Consider the following 22804-nt stretch of genomic DNA (forward strand, 5'->3'; position numbering starts at 1 on the left):
GATGTAGACAGTCACATAATTTGTAATAGGAATAAATAAAAAGGCAGGATTTTAATTTATTTTCTATTGGTTATGATTCCCTGTTTCTTGCTTTATGTCAGCTGGCTACTTGTTGAATACCTTTGCACCAGAATATCTAAATCCATATTGAACTATAGACTAGGAGCAAAGACCAGTTGCTGATTATCTTTGTCTCTTTTGTTGTGATTGAGTAGATCACTGTTTGGCAGAAACTGACCTTTATTGTTGGCTACAAAAACTATTAATGAATAAATGTAGAATTCTAATGTCCTTAAAAAGGGTTGTATGAGATGTACAGATTTCTACTTTAGGCAATATTCACACTGTTTGTTTCTCCTGAATAAACACTTTATTTATTCTAGGGCATTTTCCCAGAAGATAATGCCATACGACAATGGGGAGTGAGAATTTGCAAAGTTGAGCTGCACTCTTTTCGTCAGGTCAACTCAATTCCTCCGCAATGGATTCTACTCCATCGCTTTCGACTTCGACCCAAAAACGGAAACGTGACCAGCCAACAGTGACAAAAGTACTACCGCCTGCCCCACAGTTCCTCGTAGTTTCTCGCACTGAGGACGGAAAGGATTTTTCCTCTGTCAACCCTTTTGTTATTCAGAAGGGCGTTGATGCCATAGCCGGCTCTGTCAAATCTTGTACCAGGTTGCGTAACGGCACCTTATTACTAGAAACTGAGAGTGCCTTTCAGGCACAGAAACTGCTTCGGGCCACCCTCCTGTACACGTTCCCTGTCCGGGTGGAGGCCCACCGAACTTTGAATTCGTCTCGTGGTGTCGTGTATACTAGCTCCCTCGACGGATTGACTGACGAGGAGCTTCAATCTTTCCTCGCTGAGCAGGGCGTGACGGCTGTCCATCGGGTCATGAAAAAGGTCAACAACGACCTTGTACCGACCCGGACACTCTTCTTGACCTTCGATAGTGTTAAGCTGCCATCGCGCATCAAGGCGGGCTACGAGGTTATTTCTGTTCGCCCCTATGTCCCGACACCTACGCGCTGCTACCAGTGTCAGCGTTTCAATCACACTCGACAGTCTTGTTCCAATGCGGCTAAATGTGTCACTTGTGGCAGGGATGCCCATGAGGGTGACTGTCCACCTCCGTCTCCTCGTTGTGTGAACTGTCAGGGTGACCATGCCGCATCCTCCCGCGACTGTCCTGTCTATAAGAACGAACGTTGCATCCAAGAAATTCGTGTCAAAGAGAAAGTGTCCACCTCGGCTGCTCGCAAGCTATTGGCTAGTAGGAAGCCCACGCTGCTCCCAGCGGGGAAATATAGTACTGTCCTCGCCTCTCCTCGGACTACCCGGGAGGTCGCAACCCAGACATGCGATCTGACCTTCAGCACCACGGTCGTTCGTTCGGCCAGTGCTAAGATCGCGCGGTCGACGTCTCCTCTTCCTCCCATCACACCACAGACACCAGCCACTTCCTCAGCTTCTGCTACGTTGAAGACCCCGAAGTCAGATGCACGGTCCTTCAAGAAGGAACCATCCCGTGCAGACTTCCTCCGTCCCTCGACCTCCCAGCCTTCGACCGGTACTTCCACCAAACGTCCTTCCAAAAAGGCGCATAGGAAGCACAGTTCTCCTTCTCCGCCACGGCGCATCTCTTCTCCTGCGCCACCCAGCGGTTGCCGCCCCAGGCCGTCATCCGTTTCGCCTGGCCGCACCGCCGGTAGCCGTACATCTGGCCGTTCACCGGCGGAGGAAGCTCCCCCTCCCGGCCATCCTCCCGAGATGGCCGATGACCCTATAGACCCCATGGACGATGACTGTCCGCCTACTGATAGCGGCGGCAGTGCTCGCTCGAAGCCAGGCCCTAAGCGGCCTTCGAGGTGACCCCTTCTCTCATCTTCCTTTTCTTACGATGGCACTTATTCACTGGAATATTCGCAGCATTCGCTCCAACCGAGAGGACTTGAAGTTGCTGCTCCGCTTGCATCGTCCGCTCGTCGTAGCCCTCCAGGAAACGAAGCTACGCCCATGCGATCACATTGCCTTGGCACACTACACCTCTGTGCGTTTTGACCTACCCCCTATGGTAGGAATCCCAGCTCATGGAGGGGTTATGTTGCTGGTCCGGGATGATATTTACTACGATCCCATCACGTTGCACACCGGCCTGCAGGCAGTCGCCATCCGCATTACTCTCCCCACTTTTACGTTTTCCTTTTGTACCGTTTACACTCCCTCGTCATCTGCCGTTACCAGGGCAGACATGATGCAACTTATTGCTCAGCTACCTGCACCGTTTTTGTTAACTGGAGACTTCAATGCCCACCATCCCCTTTGGGGTTCTCCAGCCTCCTGCCCGAGGGGCTCCTTGTTAGCAGACCTTTTCAACCAGCTCAATCTTGTCTGCCTTAATACTGGCGCCCCTACTTTTCTTTCGGACACATCTCATACCTATTCCCATTTAGACCTCTCTATATGTACTCCCCAACTTGCACGCCGGTTTGAGTGGTATGCACTTGCTGATACATATTCGAGCGACCACTTCCCGTGTGTTATCCATCTCCTGCAGCATACTCCCTCTCCGTGCTCCTCTAGTTGGACCATCTCCAAGGCAGACTGGGGGCTCTTTTCTTCCAGGGCGACCTTTCAGGATCAAACCTTCACAAGCTGCGATCGTCAGGTCGCACACCTCACGGAAGTCATTCTCGCTGCTGCTGAATATTCCATCCCTCACCCTACTTCTTCTCCACGTCGCGTACCGGTCCCCTGGTGGACCGCAGCATGTAGAGACGCTTTACGTGCTCGTCGACGTGCTTTACACACCTTTAAACGCCACCCTACAGTGGCGAATTGTATTAATTATAAACGATTACGTGCTCAGTGTCGTCGTATTATTAACGAAAGCAAGAAAGCCAGCTGGGCTGCTTTCACAAGCACCTTCAACAGTTTTACTCCTTCTTCTGTTGTCTGGGGTAGCCTGCGCCGGCTATCTGGCACTAAGGTCCACTCCCCAGTTTCTGGCTTGAAGGTCGCGAATGAAGTCCTTGTGGCCCCTGAGGCTGTCTCCAATGCCTTCGGCCGCTTTTTCGCCGAGGTTTCGAGCTCCGCTCATTACCACCCTGCCTTCCTCCCCCGCAAACAGGCAGAGGAGGCTAGGCCACCTGACTTTTGCTCCTCGAATTGTGAAAGTTATAATGCCCCATTCACCATGCGGGAACTCGAAACCGCACTTGGCCGATCACGGTCCTCCGCTCCAGGGCCTGATTCTATTCATATTCAGATGCTGAAGAACCTTTCTCCTGCGGGTAAAGGTTTTCTTCTTCGTACATACAATCGCATCTGGATTGAGGGACATGTTCCCGCATGCTGGCGCGAGTCTATTGTTGTCCCGATTCCTAAGCCGGGGAAGGACAAGCACTTGCCTTCCAGTTATCGACCTATCTCACTTACCAGCTGTGTCTGTAAAGTGATGGAGCGAATGGTTAACTCTCGATTGGTTTGGCTGCTTGAGTCTCGACGCCTACTTACCAATGTCCAATGTGGATTTCGTAGGCGCCGCTCTGCTGTTGACCATCTGGTTACCTTGTCGACCTTCATTATGAATAACTTCTTGCGGAAGCGCCCGACCGCGGCTGTGTTCTTTGATTTGGAGAAGGCTTACGACACCTGTTGGAGGGCGGGCATTCTCCGCACCATGCATACATGGGGCCTTCGCGGTCGCCTCCCTCTTTTTATTCGTTCCTTTTTAATGGATCGACAGTTCAGGGTACGTGTGGGTTCTGTCCTGTCCGACACCTTTCGCCAGGAGAATGGGGTGCCACATGGCTCAGTTTTGAGCGTCGCTCTCTTCGCCATCGCGATCAATCCAATAATGGATTGCCTCCCAGCTGATGTATCAGGCTCCCTTTTTGTGGACGATTTTACCATCTATTGCAGCGCGCAGCGTACACGTGTCCTGGAGCGCTGTCTTCAGCGTTCTCTTGACCGTCTTTACTCCTGGAGTGTCGCCAATGGCTTCCGTTTTTCTGCCGAGAAGACGGTCTGTATTAACTTCTGGCGCTACAAAGAGTTTCTCCCACCGTCCTTACGACTTGGTCCCGTTGCTCTCCCAATCGTGGAGACAACCAAATTTTTAGGCCTTACCTTTGACAGGAAACTTAGCTGGTCTCCACATGTGTCATATTTAGCCGCCCGTTGTACCCGTTCTTTAAATGTCCTCCGTGTTCTCAGTGGTATGTCGTGGGGAGCGGATCGAACCGTCCTACTTCGTCTATATCGGTCGATCGTCCGCTCCAAGCTGGATTATGGGAGCTTCGTATACTCCTCTGCACGGCCATCCATCTTACGCCGCCTCAACTCCATACAACATCGGGGTTTACGACTTGCGATCGGAGCATTTTATACCAGTCCCGTAGAGAGTCTTCATGCTGACGCTGGCGAATTGCCACTCACTTACCGGCGCGATATACTGCTTTGTCGGTATGCCTCTCGGCTACTGTCAATGCCCGACCATCCGTCTTATCGTTCCTTTTTTGACGACTCTCTTGACCGTCAATATAGGTTGTATGTCTCTGCCCTGCTACCCCCTGGAGTTCGCTTTCGTCGCCTCCTTCAACACCTTAATTTTTCACTCCCTGCAACCTTTCGAGTGGGCGAGAGCCACACGCCACCTTGGCTCCAGGCTCAGGTCCGCGTTCACCTTGACCTCAGCTCGCTCCCAAAAGAGGTCACCCCCAGTTCGGTCTACCACTCCCGTTTTTTGGAACTTCGTTCGAAGTTCATCAACATGACTTTCGTTTATACAGATGGCTCTAAGACCAATGACGGGGTCGGGTGTTCCTTTATAGTCGGGGCACAAAGTTTCCAATACCGGCTCCATGAACATTGTTCGGTCTTCACAGCTGAGCTCTTTGCTCTCTACCAGACTGTTCTTTACATCTGCCGCCACCGACATTCTGCTTATGTCATCTGCTCAGATTCCCTGAGCGCCATCCAGAGCCTCAGTGATCCGTACCCGGTTCACCCTTTCGTACACCGGATCCAACGCTCTCTTCAGCGGCTGGTGGACGTCGGTCCGCCGGTTAGCTTTATGTGGGTTCCTGGCCATGTCGGTATCCCTGGGAACGAAGCTGCAGATGCCGCGGCCAAGGCTGCGGTCCTCCAGCCTCGGACAGCTTCTTGTTGTGTCCCTTCGTCCGATTTTAGCAGGGTCATTTGTCGGCGCGTTGTGTCGCTGTGGCATGCCGATTGGGCTGCACTTACCGACAACAAGCTTCGGGCCTTAAAACCTCTTCCCGTGGCTTGGACGTCCTCCTCACGCCCTTCTCGGCGGGAGGAGGTCGTTTTAGCAAGGTTAAGGATTGGACACTGCCGGTTCAGCCATCGCCATCTGCTGACGGCTGCGCCGGCGCCGTTCTGCCCATGTGGGCACTTGCTGACGGTTAGACACATTTTAATGTCCTGTCCCGATCTTAACCAACTGCGCCTCGATCTTAACCTGCCTAATACTTTCGATGCCATTTTAGCGGATGACCCACGAGCAGCTGCTCGTGTTCTTTGTTTTATCAATTTGACCAACCTCGCTAAGGACATTTGATTTTGTTTTTTAATCCTATGCCTGTCAGTCTCTTTTAGCGTGTTTTCCCTTTTAGTTGTTGTTGTCAACTTGTGCCTCGCGGTGCATTTTTAGAGTAGTCAGGGCGCTAATGACCATTGAAGTTGTGCGCCCTAAAACCACAAAAAAAAAAAAAAAAAAAAAAAAAAAAATAAAAGGTCAACTCAATGAGAGTTGCTTCTAATGACATAACACACACGCAACTGCACTTCATAATTAGTTTATACGTTAACTTTATTTTAACTTATTATCCTATTGGATCCCAAGGAATGTTACAGAGAGATTTTCATTTAGTATGTGGCTGTTAATGTCTACCTCTAGTGCTAGATGGCTTGAAATTTCACAATAAGAGTTTCTGTGAAATTAAGACATAACTATTAGCTGTGAACTATCTCTAGGCATGTTCGGCTATCATCTGGATTGTGCCTGGTAACACTCAGTTTGGACCCTTGATTATTGTGCTCGTGTCACGAGGAAACACGGTTTTTTACTTGCTCTTTAAAGTCATTTGAAAATAACTTATGTAAGTTAAAAACAATAGTAGGCCTAATATTGATCCTTGTAGTGCTCCACTAGTTATTTCCCCCATTATGAGGTTATTTTCATGCCTATGACACAGTCTGAGACCTGCTTTTTTTTATGAAAGAAATATGCCAAGTGTGTAAGAGGGATGCCATTAATTCCATAACATTTCAATTTGCAAGTACAATTTTTATGGTCTGCGCAGTCAAAGATTACAGTAAGGTCACTATCACCAGGATAATTTTTCCTGTTCATTTATGCCAGGACTGCATTTTTTAGGTGTTGTATTTATTTTGTCAGAAGGATCCTTTACAAAAGTGATTGAGAGGAGTAAAGTGTGTCTGTAATTACAGGTGCTTTGCTTAGCTCCAGTTTTAGGTAGGTGTGTTACTACAGGTAGGTAAAGTCTGACAAGAAATGTGGTCCAAGTCATGGACTGATTACAAAGATAACTAAATGATAGTCCTATTAAGTCAGAACAAGATTTTAATACACTGCTAGAAACATCATCAGAATTATTATTTTTGGTGAAATAATGAACTTGTGATTTGCTTAAACATTGTATTTTTGAAAGTAATGCCTGTTGGTGTATTATAGATTATTTGTCAATAAAAGTGAGAAAAATACCTGAAATGGAGCTCGCTGTTTAAAGAGGTTCTTGTCACCAATGCTGATTTGTTGGGATATGTGTATGTGGCTGTCAGAATTTTATACTGATATACCTGCTATATTAAGATACAAAAAGCTCTAGCCTTCCTTTTCCTGTATAAGAGGCTCATATTTTCTTTCTTTTTTTCTTTATCATCATTTGTTAAGAAAGCGGAGTAACAAACAGAAAATAACTGAATTCAGGAATATTATTTGAGACAGATTTTTGTCTGTCTGTCGAGGAGTTCCTTGAGAAATTAAGCTGATCCCTGTGTTATATTGTCTTTTTAGGATTAATAAACACTTTATTTTATCTATTATTACTTTTCTCTTGTAACTTCATGTACTGACACATTCCATGACCATGGAGATTTGCCCTCAGTTTGGTCCTACGGAACTAGGTGTGTAAAATAATAAATAAATAAATACATAAATAAATGTAACAGACTTGGGAGTGTGCTAAGTTTGTTGAAACTGTAGGTTGGGTTGTGCGTTATCAGTTACGATCAGTTAATTAGTCAGTTGATTTGATGATTTGATTTGATTTTAACAGGGAAGCTAAAACAGCTTAGGACCAACCCGCCACTGCCCGCACCGAAACTTAAGTTTATTGTGTGGTATTGCTCCCTGTATATCTAGTAAAGCCAACCAACGCCCTTAAATAGTGCAAGGAGTCCCTCTACCAGTTTTTTGTTAAGCGCAATTTCTTCAGGTCTAGTTGTCCCGAAGATTCTGTATCTTTTTACTCTCCAGTGCCATGCATTCAAAGATTAGGTGTGATGCAGTTTCTTCACTCTCATCACAGATCCTACATTTAGGGTCCTCTTCTGTTATACCAATTGTGTGTAGGTTTTTTTTGAAATTCCCGTGGCCAGTCATCAGTCCAGTCATGAGTTTGATCTCTTTCCTGTTCAATCCCAGGATTATAGAGCTTCTTTTAAAACATGGCTTGGGCATCATTACCTTACCATGTTTTTGTTTATGGACCTTGGTCCAATATCCTACGTGCTTGTTTCCCAAGTCAGTTCCCTAGTTCTAATTTGATCATAGCCTTGGTGATTGTCAGGACAGGTTCCGATCCAATAAATGGAGTTGTTTCCCCCATCCTAGCTGTATTAACACGATTCATGTTGTCAGTCGCACTTCACATAGTGTAGACCGGGAACTGTCTGCTAGGCATGCCCGATGTAAAAACTGACTGGGCACGGCCCGTGCTGCCTGAGTTGTTGTTGTTCCGCCGGCAGAGGGCGCGGCCGAATTCTCGTGTGCCCTCTGGTGGACGGGACTTTACTTGCGGCAGCTACCGTCTGTGATGCGCCGTGCCGATGTGCGCCACCGGCGATCTTTCTGGTGGCTACTGCACTAGCCAATCTGTTGGCTTGTTCATTGCCACAGAGCCCTGAGCGGCCAGGGACCCACACTAGGCTTACCCTATTGCTTCCCCCTAGCTCCACCAGAGCCCTGTGGCATTCTGCAACTATCTTAGACCTTGTTGCAGGAGTTGCCAATGATTTCAGGGCTGCCTGGCTCTCTGAATAGATGTAGATGCTACAGTACTTGTAGCACCTACGCATATTCTCCTCCACACTTGCCCTGATTGCAGTAATTTCAGCTTGGAATACAGAGGCCAGTTTTCCTAGAGGGATGATGCCCTCCAGTCTTGGCTGAACCCCATACACCCCTGCCTCAATGCCTTGGTCTATTTTCAACCCATCAGTGAACCAAACGATGTGTCCTGTATGGTGTCAAACTGTTTTTTCCCACTGCTCCTAGTTAGTCATTTAGTTAGGTACATGTTCCATAAGCTATATGAATGATTCTTTCATCGAAATGATGCGGAACATGTCAGTTTGCAGCATGTATATTCATGATTAGGTTTTTTTTCTGTCTTTCCTTTTTTTAAAATAACAATTAGTTTTTAAGTAAAAATTCAGGAGTTGTCCAGGAGAAATGATTTTGAGTTAGATTTAAAACTTGCTTGCTGTATATTCAATGCCTTTCTGAGCCACTGACATCTTTAAAAATGAACAATAAAGGTTATTTTCCCGTCTAGTGTTGCAGCTATGTACATCATTGTTCTCAGATTGTGATGGATTATTTATGATGAATTTCGTTAGTGAATATTTCGTTAGTGAATATACTTAATGTGATGGCACAGTTAAAATGCCTAGCTCCTTGGAGAGGTATCTACATGATGTCCATCGGTGAACATGCACAATACTCTTACTGCCCACTTTTTTTGGAATCAATACTTTCTTTCTAAGTGTTGAATTACCCCCAAAAATTATTCTGTACTATGTTGTTGAGTGTAATTATGCAAAATATGTCAGGAGGTTGGCAAAGAGCAAAAATAGCTGAACTTAATTTTTTGACTAGCTTAGTGACCTGCTTCTTCCCAATCGAGTTTTAATCTACACTGTTTACTAACTCCTGATCATGAGCTGCATCAGTTGTTTGTATGACTCTATTTGTTGTACAGAACTGAATATAATGTATTTTTTCAAAGTTTGGGGAGAATCAATTTTTATGAGAACCACTTAATAATTCTTTAGAAAACATCATTTACCAACTTTTCTGTTGCTTACTTTCTGAATAGATTTAGCATAATGTATCGTCTGCAAGAAGTACCTATTTTGCTTGTTGAATGATAAGTGGAAGGTCATTCATGTAAATAAGGAATAGGAATGGACCCAAAATTGAACATTGTGGGATTCCAGTTGTGTTTTTTCCACAGTCACTAAAATATTCTAACTTTTCTCAAAGTGTCTGAATTATTCAGCACAACTTTTTGCATTCTGTTTGTTAAGTATGATTCAGAACAGTTGTATGTAAAGCAATCAATAACATAAAACTTGAGTTTTTCCAAGAGAGTTTCATGATTACACAATCAAATGCCTTGGAAAGATCATAAATAATACCAACTAGCAATATTTTATTCTTTAAGGCTTGAACTATTTAATAAGTGAATATATAAATGGCACTCTCAGTTGAGCAACCCTTCTGGAATCCGAACTGTGGTATGCTACGTAAATTGTTTCCGCTTAAGTGTGTGACTACTCTTAATTACATTACCTGTTTGAATATTTTCAAGAAGGTTATCAGTAAGAAAACTGGATGATAATTGTTTAAGTCTGTCTTGTCACCTTTTTTTATGAAGTGGTTTAATAATTGCATATTTTAACCTGTCTGAAAAAATTGCCTGCACAAGTGATGCATTGCATGTATAGCTAAGGACATTGCTTATTAAGCTGGGTCAACTTTTCAGAAGTCTGTTTGAAAGTCCATCAACACCACATGAGTTTTTGTTTTCTAGAATTTTTATTATTGTATTAATTTCACTCAATTATGTTGGTGCTACTTCTACGTACTTAAAGTTTTGTGGAATGACATTTTAAATATATTCTCTTGATTCTTGAACTGAACCATTTAATCCCATATTTGCTGCTATGTTTGGATGGTGGTTGTTAAAAGTACTTGCAACTTGCGAATTTTGTCACAACATTGTCATTTAGTTTAATTGTTATAGAATCTTGTACACTGACTGGCTGTTCTGTCTTCTATTTGACAATGATCCACATAATTTTAATCTTATTATCAGCATTATTTATGTCTTTCAGGACGTGCATACAACTGGGCATTTCAATGACTGCTTAAAATGCTACAGTAATTTTTGTAGTGTGCAAGTAATGTCAGATATTGACTTACTCTGGGCTTTACATAAATTTTCCTCTTCATCTTACAAGAGATTTTAATTCCCTTAGTCACACGTGTTGGATGTTTTGGATATTTGTTTAGGAATGTGACTTTGAAATATTGACACAAATTTACTGTGGAATAAACTGAATTTGACATTAGTATCTTTTTGTACATGTACCTTGTCCCATACCACCCATTTTAACTTACTTTCAAAACATTGTATCCTGTTCTCATTAATAATACTAACTGCTTTGTGTGAACCAGCATTAGGTTTTTAAGCTCCCATAACATTTACTTTCATTAACTGTGCATCATGATCAGATGTCCAGTAGCAGCTGGGTACCCATAAATTGCTTCCACATGAACACTGTCTATAAAAAGGTTACCTGTCATTGTCCAACTATTTTTCTGTACATGAATTGGAAAACTGACTACTGAAATTAGATTGAAACACCTAGATAATAAATTTAGTCCATTTTTCCTGTCGGTATCTTTTAAGAACACTACATTGAAATCTCCAAAAGCTACTAACTGTTTCTTCTTGTCTGACAGGTAGCTTGATAATACATCTAGATTTCTCATAAATAGCTGAAAGTTTCCTAGAGGGATATGTAGACTATTACAATTATCAGAGAAGTATTCTTCAGTAACAGCTCAGAAGCACATGCTTCTAGGTTCTGATCAACACAAAAATCATTTCTTTCAATACTTTGACTTTGCGTCCAACCTTTACATATGTTGCAACTCCTCCTTTTTCTATGTTACGCTCTACACAAAAATGGTGCAAGCCTATACTCCCTGATACTTAACTTCTCCGTCCTTGTGCTTACGTGGTATTCACAGAAGATCTATTACTTCAGAATTTTTCACATCATTTAGGCATACAATAAGCTCATCTATCTTGTTTTTCAACCCTCTGATGTTCTGATGAAACAAATTAATTGTATTTTTCTGGAAACTGTTACATATACTGTTGTCTTGTACTGCTCCCCCCAAATTTCTTTTGCTACTGTCTGTAACCTGACTCTAAGCTAAAAAAAATGTGGCCCTTTGATTCCATTAATCACAGGGTTGTTATCTTGCCTCTGTGCGATGTGCTCAGCTACTCTTTCCTTCCCCCTTGTATTCAGTTGCAGGCCATGATTAGTGTACCCGATCTCCAAATTGCAGCAACAGCCCCAGCACAGATATGAGACTTTGTTTCAGTCAAAAGCAATTCACTTGGCTCTTTGTTCATGTGGCTAACAGCTGTGTTAACCCAGGGCTGATCATATCACTGCAAAACCTCAACAAACCCCACACTGTTGTGAACTATTGCTGCTCCTATTTCCTCCAGGACCCTTTACTGTGTTGCTAGCCAGGCTGTTTCCTGCTTCTTGTACTGTAAGTACCTTGTCCTCAGCATCAGAATCTCTCCATAAAGGCCCCTGTGTTGTCTGTCACCTGGCTAAGCTTCGCACTAGAATTCACGATGCTTGTGGCCTGGTATTCTAAGACTGGCTTTTCCTGTAGCAATTGGCCTACACTTCTCCCGTGACTGCTCCATAGCAGGGAGAGTCTTTTCTTTCCGCTTGACTTTTTCATTGGCCTAGCCTTAAAGTCATTCCTACGAGAATGCTTCACCCTATTAAACTCAAAAACTGGTTGATTGTGTCTCACACCCTGAGTCATGCTTGATAGGAAATTGTAAGTTTTAAGGGCTGTGCTGAGATGTCAAAATATATTGTTTACAGGTAAAAATAAATTAGAAAAAAAGTATGCAAGAGGGAATGTTATACATATAGGGTGAAGCAGCTAAGACCCCAACTACATCCAAAACGAGTAAATGTGTTGCGATGTAGCTTTGCTAAGTTACGGTGGATTGTGTGGTGAATTTTCTGACCTGTGCAAGTAATTTTTAATGTTGATAGCTGCTGAATTATGACAACAGCTTAGTTTGTTTAAAATGGGACTGTATACTTTTATCTTTTGTGTGGGCAGAGCCTTTGAAGTAAACTTATAGAATTTTATCAAATAGTAACAAAATAAGTGTGTGGTAAACCACTGTCTCTGATCAGGTGACAAACCTCTGCCCTACAGTACCAAAATAAACACACGTGACTCAGGGACTGTTTGTATGTGTACCTCTGTACTTCATGTCCATTGGCTTGTGCTCTGCTGTTTTAGCAGTTGGACAAGTTGCTCATGAAGTTCTTCAGAGTTACACAATGTATCAAATCCTTTCCATCTGAGGGAGTTGCAGCAGGTTATATGCAATGTAGTAAAATTCTGATGCGAGTGTATAAGCTCCAACATCTAGGCATGGCATTAGTGTGGCATTCATGTCTTTCCAATGTGTGTATGATAAATGAGGAAATGTGAACTATGGCAATATTATCATCAGATCCATCCAGACAGGACCAATGTACTGTTATCCTTTTCTTGGCTGCCAAAGGACAAAAACCAGTACACATCCATCGGAGAATGGAGAGAGTGCAGGGCAGCGTGTCTGTTGAAGAACCACTGTTGCAGAATTATCACATGCCTTGAAGGGTTGATGATTCCTGTCAGATGAGGGTATGCAGCAGGCAGTTACGGACTTCTTCATGCAGCAGGACACAGTGTTTTACAAATGGGTATTTTCATCCTGGTATGTTGGTGGGATGATTGCCTCAATGCTCATGATGATTTTGCCTGATTGGCATACTGATTCTGGAGAGAACTTGTGCACTTTTATTATGAAAGATATGCCAAACCATTATGATCTGTCTTTGAAAGTGTAAAAAAACACAAGAGTTTGGAAGTGTTAGGTATAAAATATCATTCTTTGCAAAATGCACTACTAGTTATATCAAAATCCGTGTCAGCTGAGATAAGTGGATAATAAACTACCTTGGTCTGTCAATGCGTGGTGTAGGCTTTTCAAGAATTCCGCGATTCATCTATGTTTTATTGATCGGGTTCCAAATAGCTACAAGTGTGTCTGCAATTCCTAACAGATATGCTGCTGTGGTTATTGGAAGACATCCCATTGGCCATAAAGTTCTCTATGTTGCAGCAACATATTGGGAATCCTACCCGTCCTGCACAGATAATTGCAAAGTATCTTAACAGAACATTTGGAGATTGTTGGATAAGTTGTCCAGGAAAAATAAAGTGGCCTGCATGCTCATGAGACTGAAAACCTCTTGACTGTAGGAAAAATTAAAACACGGTGTAAACAAGGAAAACTAACAAGTCATTAAGATGTGAAATACCTTATAACATGGGCCTGTGCTGTGATAAATGCAGGTACAATTCAGTGTGAAGTAGTATCTGTCCAGAATTGTATATATCTGTGCTTTGGGTCAACCTTTGAGTGCTTGGTATGATAGTCATAATAACACTTGGAGAATGTAAACAGGAATTCTTGGAAGAAAGATTACATAGTTTTCATGAAACCCTGTTGGATAAATTTAGAGAACCTATATCCAAAGTTTTCTGTGCAGCCATTATGCTGCGGCCAATGAATAACTTTTGTAGGGACTGTGAGAAAAAGATGAGAGAGATTTGAGTGCTTACAGAGGTGTACAGGCACTCAATTTTCTTTTGCTCAATATTAGAATGGAATAAAACAGAAAACTCGTGACACTGGTATGGTTTACCCTCTGCCAAGCACTGTATAGTGGCTTGTGAAGCATTTCTGTGAATGTAGCTTTTAGATATAGACGTAGAATAAACACGCAAATTGTACATAGGTTGTATCTATGTTTTTATTTGGTACAGCAGAGTAGACAACTGTGCAGACAGCAACACAGTGGTTTGTGGTTATGTTATTTTGTTACTATCTGATCAAGTTCCACACATTATGCCACCAAATTTCTCCTGGAAGGACCTTTCCTATGCCGCAGAAAAAAATACATAGCTCCATAAAAGCAAAAACAACAGTAGTGTCATAATTCAGAAGCTATAAATGCTAAAAATTACTTGCATGTGTCAGAGGATTTACCATATTACAGTATTCACAACTACTTATTAAAAACCACTCCTTGATATATTTACTCATTCTGGATATATTTTCGGTGGCTTGTTTTCATTGCCTCATTCTGTGTGTGTATTTGTGTGTGTCTGTTTTCAAGGAATATGCCATAATGTTGCAGCAATATGTTGATAAATTTTTGTTGAGGTATGCTGATTATATCACTACCTGAAACTGTGTTGTAATTTTTAATCTTGCAGGGTGGCGGTGGTCTTGTGCAGCAATTGAGACGCAGTTACAGTCTGGGTGATCTGAGCTCAGATGTTGATGGTGACAGCAACAGTGGAAGAAAGGCACTACCAGAGGCTCAGGATAGGAACAGAGATCGAGAAAGGGTTGCGTCAGGTGGAGGTGCATTATTTTAGTTTCAGACTTGTTTTTGTATATTGACAGTATTCCATGACAGTTCTTAAGATGTCAGACAGCCTTCAATGTTTGTGTATCCTATCAGTGTGATTACAGTTTAAATGCTAGGAATGTCAGGCCAGTCATATGACATTTTCTGAATTCAGTAATCTGGATTTTAGCTTCTCTCACATTTTACTAATTCTCAGGGTGTTCATCAGACTGCAGTGTTTGATTTGAGTGATTTAGTTACAATATTGGCTGTCATAGATACTTCATGTTAGTTATGCATATGTACAGTACCTTCTTTTGAAGTGGACCATAGTCATCTTCTACTAAGCAAGGTGAGGCATTGGCTAAGTGTCGGAGTATATCTGGAAAATGCTAAGTTCAAATATATTTTAGTCAGTCTCAGTATTAGAGAAGGAAAGTTGCTGCTTACTATATAGCGAAGATGCTGAGTCGCAGATAGGCACAACAAAAAGATTCACACAATTATAGCTTTTGGCCATTAAGGCCTTTGTGAACAATACACACACACACACACACACACACACACACACACACACACACACAAATGCAACACGACCACATGACTCTAGCCTCAGGTTTGATTTTTGCCTGATTTTAGTCAGTCTCAATATTTTTTTTTTCACTGTCATCTAGAATTGCTCTAGGAGAGCTCATCTTACAAAATTTACTGAAGTGTGTGGGAGCCGTACCAAATGAGACTAACACAGAATATGTAACATATTCAAAGATGGCAGTTTGAGTGATCTAAGGTTCGTTTTGCTCAAGGAAGAGAGTCACAGAAATGTTGATAACCTGAATGGGACGATGCTCAAAGTTAGGTGCCATTTATCCTGTGATAGCCTATTTCCAAAGTTTTAACAACCGGTATTAACTGAAAAATCTAGAAATGTACTTCAGTCTCCTGTGTAACGCTCCCATGGGGACCAAAAAGATGGGACTAGACTATGAAACTTCCTGGCAGATTAAAACTGTGTGCCGGACCGAGACTCGAACTCGGGACCTTTGCCTTTCGCGGGCAAGTGCTCTACCAAGGTACTGGCAGAAGTAAAGCTGTGAGGACGTGGCGTGAGTCGTACTTGGGTAGCTCAGTTGGTAGAGCACTTGCCCGCGAAAGGCAAAGGTCCCGAGTTAGAGTCTCGGTCTGGCACACAGTTTTAAACTGCCAGGAAGTTTCATATCAGCGCACACTCCTCTGCAGAATGAAAATCTCATTCTGAAGACTAGACTAGTTAAATCGTGCACAGAGGCATTTAAGCAATCAGTCACTTCTTGTGCCCACTTTGTGATTGGAATGAGAAGTGCTACTAAGTACACTCTGCCCTGCACTTTACAGTGGTTTGCAGAGTATACATGCAGATGTAGATTGCTATGATAGTTTATTCTGACAAAACCATGGGTGAGTCTTTGTTGCATCCTCCTCTGACTAAAGTGCTGCTGTTTTTCTAATAATCCTACTATTGAAATAATATTAATCTTCAGTGAAAACTCCTCAGTTGCTAAGATGCATCTAGAGCTTTTGATGACTCCCATCATCAGTGGTAAAAATCTGTGTGTGTCAAAATTCTGTGTATATAAGTAGAACATGTGAAGCTCCTGGAATGTTTCAGTGGTTGGCTTGGTAAAATTTGATACATACTGACCACTGTGCAACACTCACCATTGGACTAGTCATACTGGAGTGGGTGAGTGCATGTGTGACTGTGACGTGGTCATTGTAACCAGTGCCATTGTGTTCACTTTTGTTACCGCTGTTTATGGCCATTGTAACTTCTCACTTCAAGCTCAGTACACACTGCACCCAGAGAATAACCACAGTTTGTTTTAAAGTTGTTGTTGCCAAGTTGAAATTCTGCTGCACCTTTCATAATGAAGTCCCAGTATGGTGCTTTATGGGCCAGGATATTTGTTTCTTGGAACCTTATTTAGTGAAAATATTCAAAGATGTGCTCCATTGTTGCACTTCATTTAATTATCAGTGTTTTACGTGGAATTTGTTGCATTCATCAGTCAGGTACAGAAAACATCAGCTTGGTGGCAACAACTGTAACAGAGACTGTGATTACCGGACAGTGTTCATGGAAAGGTCAGGCAGACCGGAAATAAACAATTGCCACAGATATGGCCATGATGGCATGGGGATCAGAGCCCACATCACCATCACTCCTATTCAGTTGATCTGATGATGCATGTGGCTCTGTCTTCCAACCAATAATGTCCATAGATATTGAATTTGACATGTTAGGAAATACTGCAACAAGCCACAAGTTTTTTAGAAATGATTTTGTTATACCTGAGCCCATCGTCAGAAGGTAGTGTGGATTTCCTGGCAAGTTTTACATTTTCATCATAAAATATAGCAATTTTTGTGATTACATAGTTTACAAAATGTTTTACATTCTGTACAACCTCTACACATTATAGTTATTTCATGAAATGCTCTCCTTATATATTACAAGAGAGAGGTTGGATTCTGTTTTCTGATCCATACTGAGTCATGAGCTAAACTAAATAGCATTATTTTTTGAAGTAAGTGCAATGTATATAGCTTACATACAATGTAAAATCTTTTGTGAACTATGTAATCACAAAAACTTTATTATACTTGAGGACACAAATGTATAATGTGCCAAGAAATCAACACTACTGTCTGACGATGGGCTCAGGCCTGAAACTAGTAATGATACAATAAAATCACTTCTAAAAAAAACTTGTAGCTGGTTGCAGTATTTCCTACAGTGTCATTTACAAAAACAGCTGTGGTGTCCTCTAACCGCAATACATAAAATAATATTGAATTTTACCAGGTCCAAGTCCAAAATGTTCTAGAAGCTTTCCATACGTTACAGGTATAGGGATCATCAGCGTGTCCTGGTGGTGTAAATCATCAAAAGACCAGGGCCAATAACAAAACTGATGTGGCTCACCAACTGATAGGTTTTTATCAAAGAAATCTGCCAAATAAAATTTTAATGTCACAGATTTATCATGCTTTACTTTTCCATTCCTATAGCTAATTCTCTCTTTCTCTCTCCTGTTTTTAGTTATAATAGTAGTATTTTACTTGTAATTTTTCAAGAGATCAGTTTATTCTTCCTGAATACTTCACTAGCTCTACCTACAATCCAGAACTTGATTTTTATATCTGTGCAAGATTGTGAAATAGTGTAGTTAATACTTGTTATAAGTCTTACAAGCTTATAATTCTGCTTTATGATGACAATAAAATTTGTACTGTATTAGCTGAAAACTCAGTGATTCATAAAATCTTACTCACGTTTCACTTATGGTATTTATGTAAATTTGTTTTTCCTTAAACTATATTATGTCAGCACTTTGGCTTCTCAAAAATAAGATTTTTGGATCATCTGAGGCACATGTAGAGCAATTGTTTGTTCCTCGTATTGTTGTGGAATTATTCTTTGTATTGCCATTATGACAACTGTGTTGAACATTTGTCAGAAGGTGATACTATATGCTGAACTGAGAACTGAATCAGAATAACTGAGGCATGCAAGCTGGTTCTCTTAGAAGAACACTTACTATTAAAAGCAGATGTATGGATTTGAGTCCCAGTCTACCAGTTTTTCTTAATTCATCACAAATGTTCAACACAATGTGTTCTCTGCAGAGAATACGACACCTCAGATTGATCCAATAACTGATAATCACATTTCAGACGCAGCAGTTGTTAGCCTTTGTGAATGTTGTACCTCTCCTTGCTCTTCTATTTTACTTGACTTTTCACTCCAAATTAAACTTAGTCAGCTAATTTTCACCTTAATTTCCTTTTTTATGACTGAATTCAAATACGAGATGTGGTCAAACAGTGAGGGAAATTCTATTTTTCATAAAGGATGTTTGTTTATTTATTTATTTATTCATCAGCACCATCATCATCAACTTCAACTTTGTCCCCTTCAGAGTAATCCCCCTCGGATACAATGCACTTATGCCAGCACTTTTTCCAATCTAGTAAGCACTTCTGAAACTTAATTTTTGTTATGGTGTTCAGCTCCTTCAGCAATTCTGTTTTTATCTCATCAGTGGAGAGAAAATGATATCCTTTCATGATTCTCTTCACCCTCAGGGAAAGAAAAAAGTCACAGGGGTCATGTCCTATGAATACGATGGCCGAGGCAAAGTAACAGTTTTGTTGTTTGCCAAAAATCACAAACAGGCATTAGGGTGTACACTTCAGAGTAATCCCCCTCGGATACAATGCACTTATGCCAGCACTTTTTCCAATCTAGTAAGCCCTTCTGAAACTTAATTTTTGTTATGGTGTTCAGCTCCTTCAGCAATTCTGTTTTTATCTCATCAGTGGAGGGAAAATGATATCCTTCCATGATTCTCTTCACCCTCAGGGAAAGAAAAAAGTCACAGGGGTCATGTCCTATGAATACGATGGCTGAGGCAAAGTAACAGTTTTGTTGTTGGGGTGTACATGGGAGCATTATCGTGATGCAATTTCCACGAGTCCTTTTGCCACAATTCTGGTAGTTTTCTTCAGATCACTTCACGCAACCAATGTCTAACTCCCAGGTAGTACTCCTTATTGACTGTATGACTGTGAGGCAGGAACTCATGGACCCTATCCCTTTTAATCAAAGAAAATTGTGAAAAGAACCTTACATGTGTTCGAATCTGTTTATTTCCTTTTTCAGGCAGTGTCCATTGGGACGATTGGGCCGTGGTTTCGACATAATACCCATGTTTCGGCAGCTGTTATAACCTCTTTCAGATGTTCTGGATCATTGTCAGCTTCACTCAGCATTTCCTCAGTGATGCCTGTGTGACTTCGTTTTTGGTTGAAATTCAAGAATTTTGGAATAAACTTTACTGCTACACATTTCATGTCCAAAACATACAAAAAAATTGCTTGGCCTCAGCCAAAGGATATGCTAGCATCTTAAGCAACCTCTCTGATGATGATTCGATGATCATTTTCTTTACTTGTGGTCCATAATTGATATGCTAGGGCGTCCAGGGTGGCTATTGTCTTCAGTGTCTTCTTGACCCTCTTGCAATGTTTATACTACTTGGAACTCTTGTCTTACTCGTAACAGATTTGCTAAAAGCCACACTCAACCTTTTGAATGTGGTGCTTCACTCAAGTTCATTTTTTTAAGTAAAATTTAATGTAAATTCTTTGATCCATCTCTTTTGCTTAGCACTCAGAAACATGTATAAACTTTTTGACTGTCAACAATAAACTAAATATTCAAAACAGCTGAAAATCCAAACATATATCAGGAACATACGTAGTAACAAGATTAAAAAAATAATGAATATTGGTTGTGTGAAGTCCTCAAAATTCCAGAATTCTCATTAGTTTTTTTTATTGCACCTTGTATTTTTATTACATATTGTGATTTATAGGGTATTCATTTTGATACTTTTCTTGTGACAGCTTCAGTATCCAACAGAACCAGTTGTGCAAGCAGCATTTGCCTAGCAATTTTTTGTTAAGGAGAAACCAGTTAAGATCCCCCAATGTCGTGCTGGCTATGAATATATTTGTAATTTCTTAATGCAGTGATTCCTGTTGTCTCCAATGCTGTTGTACCAATAGTCTATGCTGACTTCCATCACAAGGAAGCATATATAGATAAAAGGTACTGAATCTACTGCCATATGCCGTACAGTATTGAAACCGTAGGCATTGCTGTTATTAAATGGACCGTTTGAACATGTCTAATTAATTAACTCATAGCTTCATGTAGCAAAACATTATTCTGGTTTTGCTGCACAAGAGCCCACTATTAACTATTGTAGTGACCTGCTCTAATATTTCCAGTATAACTTACTAAACCCTTGCAATACCAATGTATTTTCAGTAATGTAACATGGGGTCATTTTATGCCCACAAAAAAAATGAATTAAAAAGAAACAAAATTTATTGATTATTGTTGACTTATATTAACAACAGACTTTTTTAAAGAGGTACTGATTTGTAAATAGCACCTAGAACTTGGAAATATCTTTGAGTACACTCTTAGAAATACCAAGAAACTTTCAATAACATGTATTACGAAGGAGGGGGTATTTTGTCACCACCACAAAAAATTCTTTTTAAAACACATTACTAATTACTATGGTCTTTTACTCACAATATACTTTTTAAAGAGATATTGATGTATAAGTAGTGCCCTAAATCTGAAAATATGGAATATGACATTCAAACAATGGAAAATCCAGGATGGAATGTAACAAGATTGTGGAAAGGAACGTTGTTACTCACCATATAGTGGAGATGCTGAGTCGCAGATAGGCACAACAAAAAGACTGTCACAAATATAGTTTTGGGCCAGTATGGCCTTCATCAAAATTAGATGACAAACTCTCACATACATACTAATGCAAACACAACTTGCACACACGTGTGCAGTCTCAGGCTGTTGAGGCCCAAATTGTCTCTGTGAGTGGTGTGCGCGTGCGCGCGTGTGCGCGTGTACCATGTCAATAAAAGTTAGCCTCAGGAAAGAGGCACAGTTTATTGTGCGCGCGCACGTGCGTGTGCGTGTGCATGTGCGTGTCGTCTAATCTTGACGAAGGCTGTACTGGCCGAAAGCTATATTTGTGACAATCTTTTTGTTGTGCCTATCTGCGACTAAATATGACATCCATTGTGATAAGTTGCATCTGCTGCTGAAACATAAACTTGTGGGCTAAGTTTAACTGAAAAATTTAAAATATGTATGGAATAGTTCAATAATGTAATCCTACAGCCAGAATTTAAAATACCATGTCAATAAAAGTTAGCCTCAGGAAAGAGGCACAGTTTATTGGCATTTGATAGCAATAGCCAGATTCAAAAGGAAATTCAGACATTTCACAAATAAAGTATATATCTCCAGCAATTGTGGCATTATTTTTGTCTAGCATTTATGGTTTTGTGTGGATTAGGACATAATATGTACTAAACAGCTGAAAGTTGTGCTGTAAGCTTGACTTCTAGAAAAGGCATTTGTAGTACTTACAAAAATAAAATTAAAAATAAACTCCAAGTGCTTAGGAAAAGTTAATTAAGCTAGGAAATTAAGATCATAGAACTATATTGTTTTAGATCTCAAATTTCTAAATAAATGCACCAAGAAATCTGATACTCTTATATTTTCAGATGGTAGACATCATCGACCTAGAGGCCACAGCCCTCGACGTTCTGCATCTGGGTCAGGAAGGGTTGAAATGTATTTTCCAGAAGTGGATGTTGATGTGAGAGGAGCATCTGTTAGAGAACCAAGTGTGCCGCTGAGGTAACACCATATCAAGATCTGATTTTGTAATTACTAAATACTAATGATTTGTGGAGACATTGTGTAGGATTAAAAAGCTTTAATTAGCATTGTAAAGTTTTTATACAACAAAACACACAAACTGATAGCAAAACTAGACATGCAGAATAAAGAACAAGGGTCACATTTACTTCCAACAATTTGAAGAGCCCACTGGCATTGCCAAAATCAAGGAGTACACAGTTCAGAGTTAAAATACTTACATGGCCCACTGTAGACACAAACATAGTGGTTCATTAAAAATGACACGTCTCCACTTAATAAACATATGAAAATTTAATTAATAATAAATAAAATTACAATTTTTCTCTATATCTTGCCCAAAAACTTTCTGTTACTGGCACCATGAAAATATGACTTTTAGTTCATGCCAAACAAATAGTGCAGAAGTTCGTAAGTTAATTGTTTGAGCTTTGTAAAGATGTGTACCATTTACGTTCACTTAGTGTATGTTCACTATGCACTTTACCTTCCAGAACTCTCTCTCGTACAAAGTGAAAGTTGACGTCAGCTTGCTTTGTGTGTTTGTGAAACTCACAATTAGTTAGCTAGTTCCACAGATCATTTATGGGATAATATCAGAGATATCATTTTAACTATAAAGGCAAGTCTTTTTAAAAAATAACTAATTCATGCATCCTGTAATATCATTTCGTGTA

At 40.9% G+C, this 22804-nt stretch overlaps 1 protein-coding gene across 4 annotated transcripts in view; it reads left to right on the top strand.

The window, feature by feature from the left end:
• Nucleotides 1-22804, top strand: part of LOC126092109 (uncharacterized) — a 280658-nt gene that overhangs the window by 233681 nt on the left and 24173 nt on the right. For 3 of the 4 annotated variants that reach the window (XM_049907543.1, XM_049907544.1, XM_049907540.1), the window contains 2 exons: nt 14673-14823; nt 21971-22106. In XM_049907543.1, coding sequence (XP_049763500.1) covers nt 14673-14823; nt 21971-22106 — 287 coding nt within the window. The remainder of the gene's footprint in view (nt 1-14672; nt 14824-21970; nt 22107-22804) is intronic. The other variant, XM_049907542.1, reaches the window with a different exon arrangement.

The sequence above is a fragment of the Schistocerca cancellata genome, chromosome 7 (genome assembly GCF_023864275.1).
Source record: "Schistocerca cancellata isolate TAMUIC-IGC-003103 chromosome 7, iqSchCanc2.1, whole genome shotgun sequence".
NCBI lineage: Eukaryota > Metazoa > Arthropoda > Insecta > Orthoptera > Acrididae > Schistocerca > Schistocerca cancellata.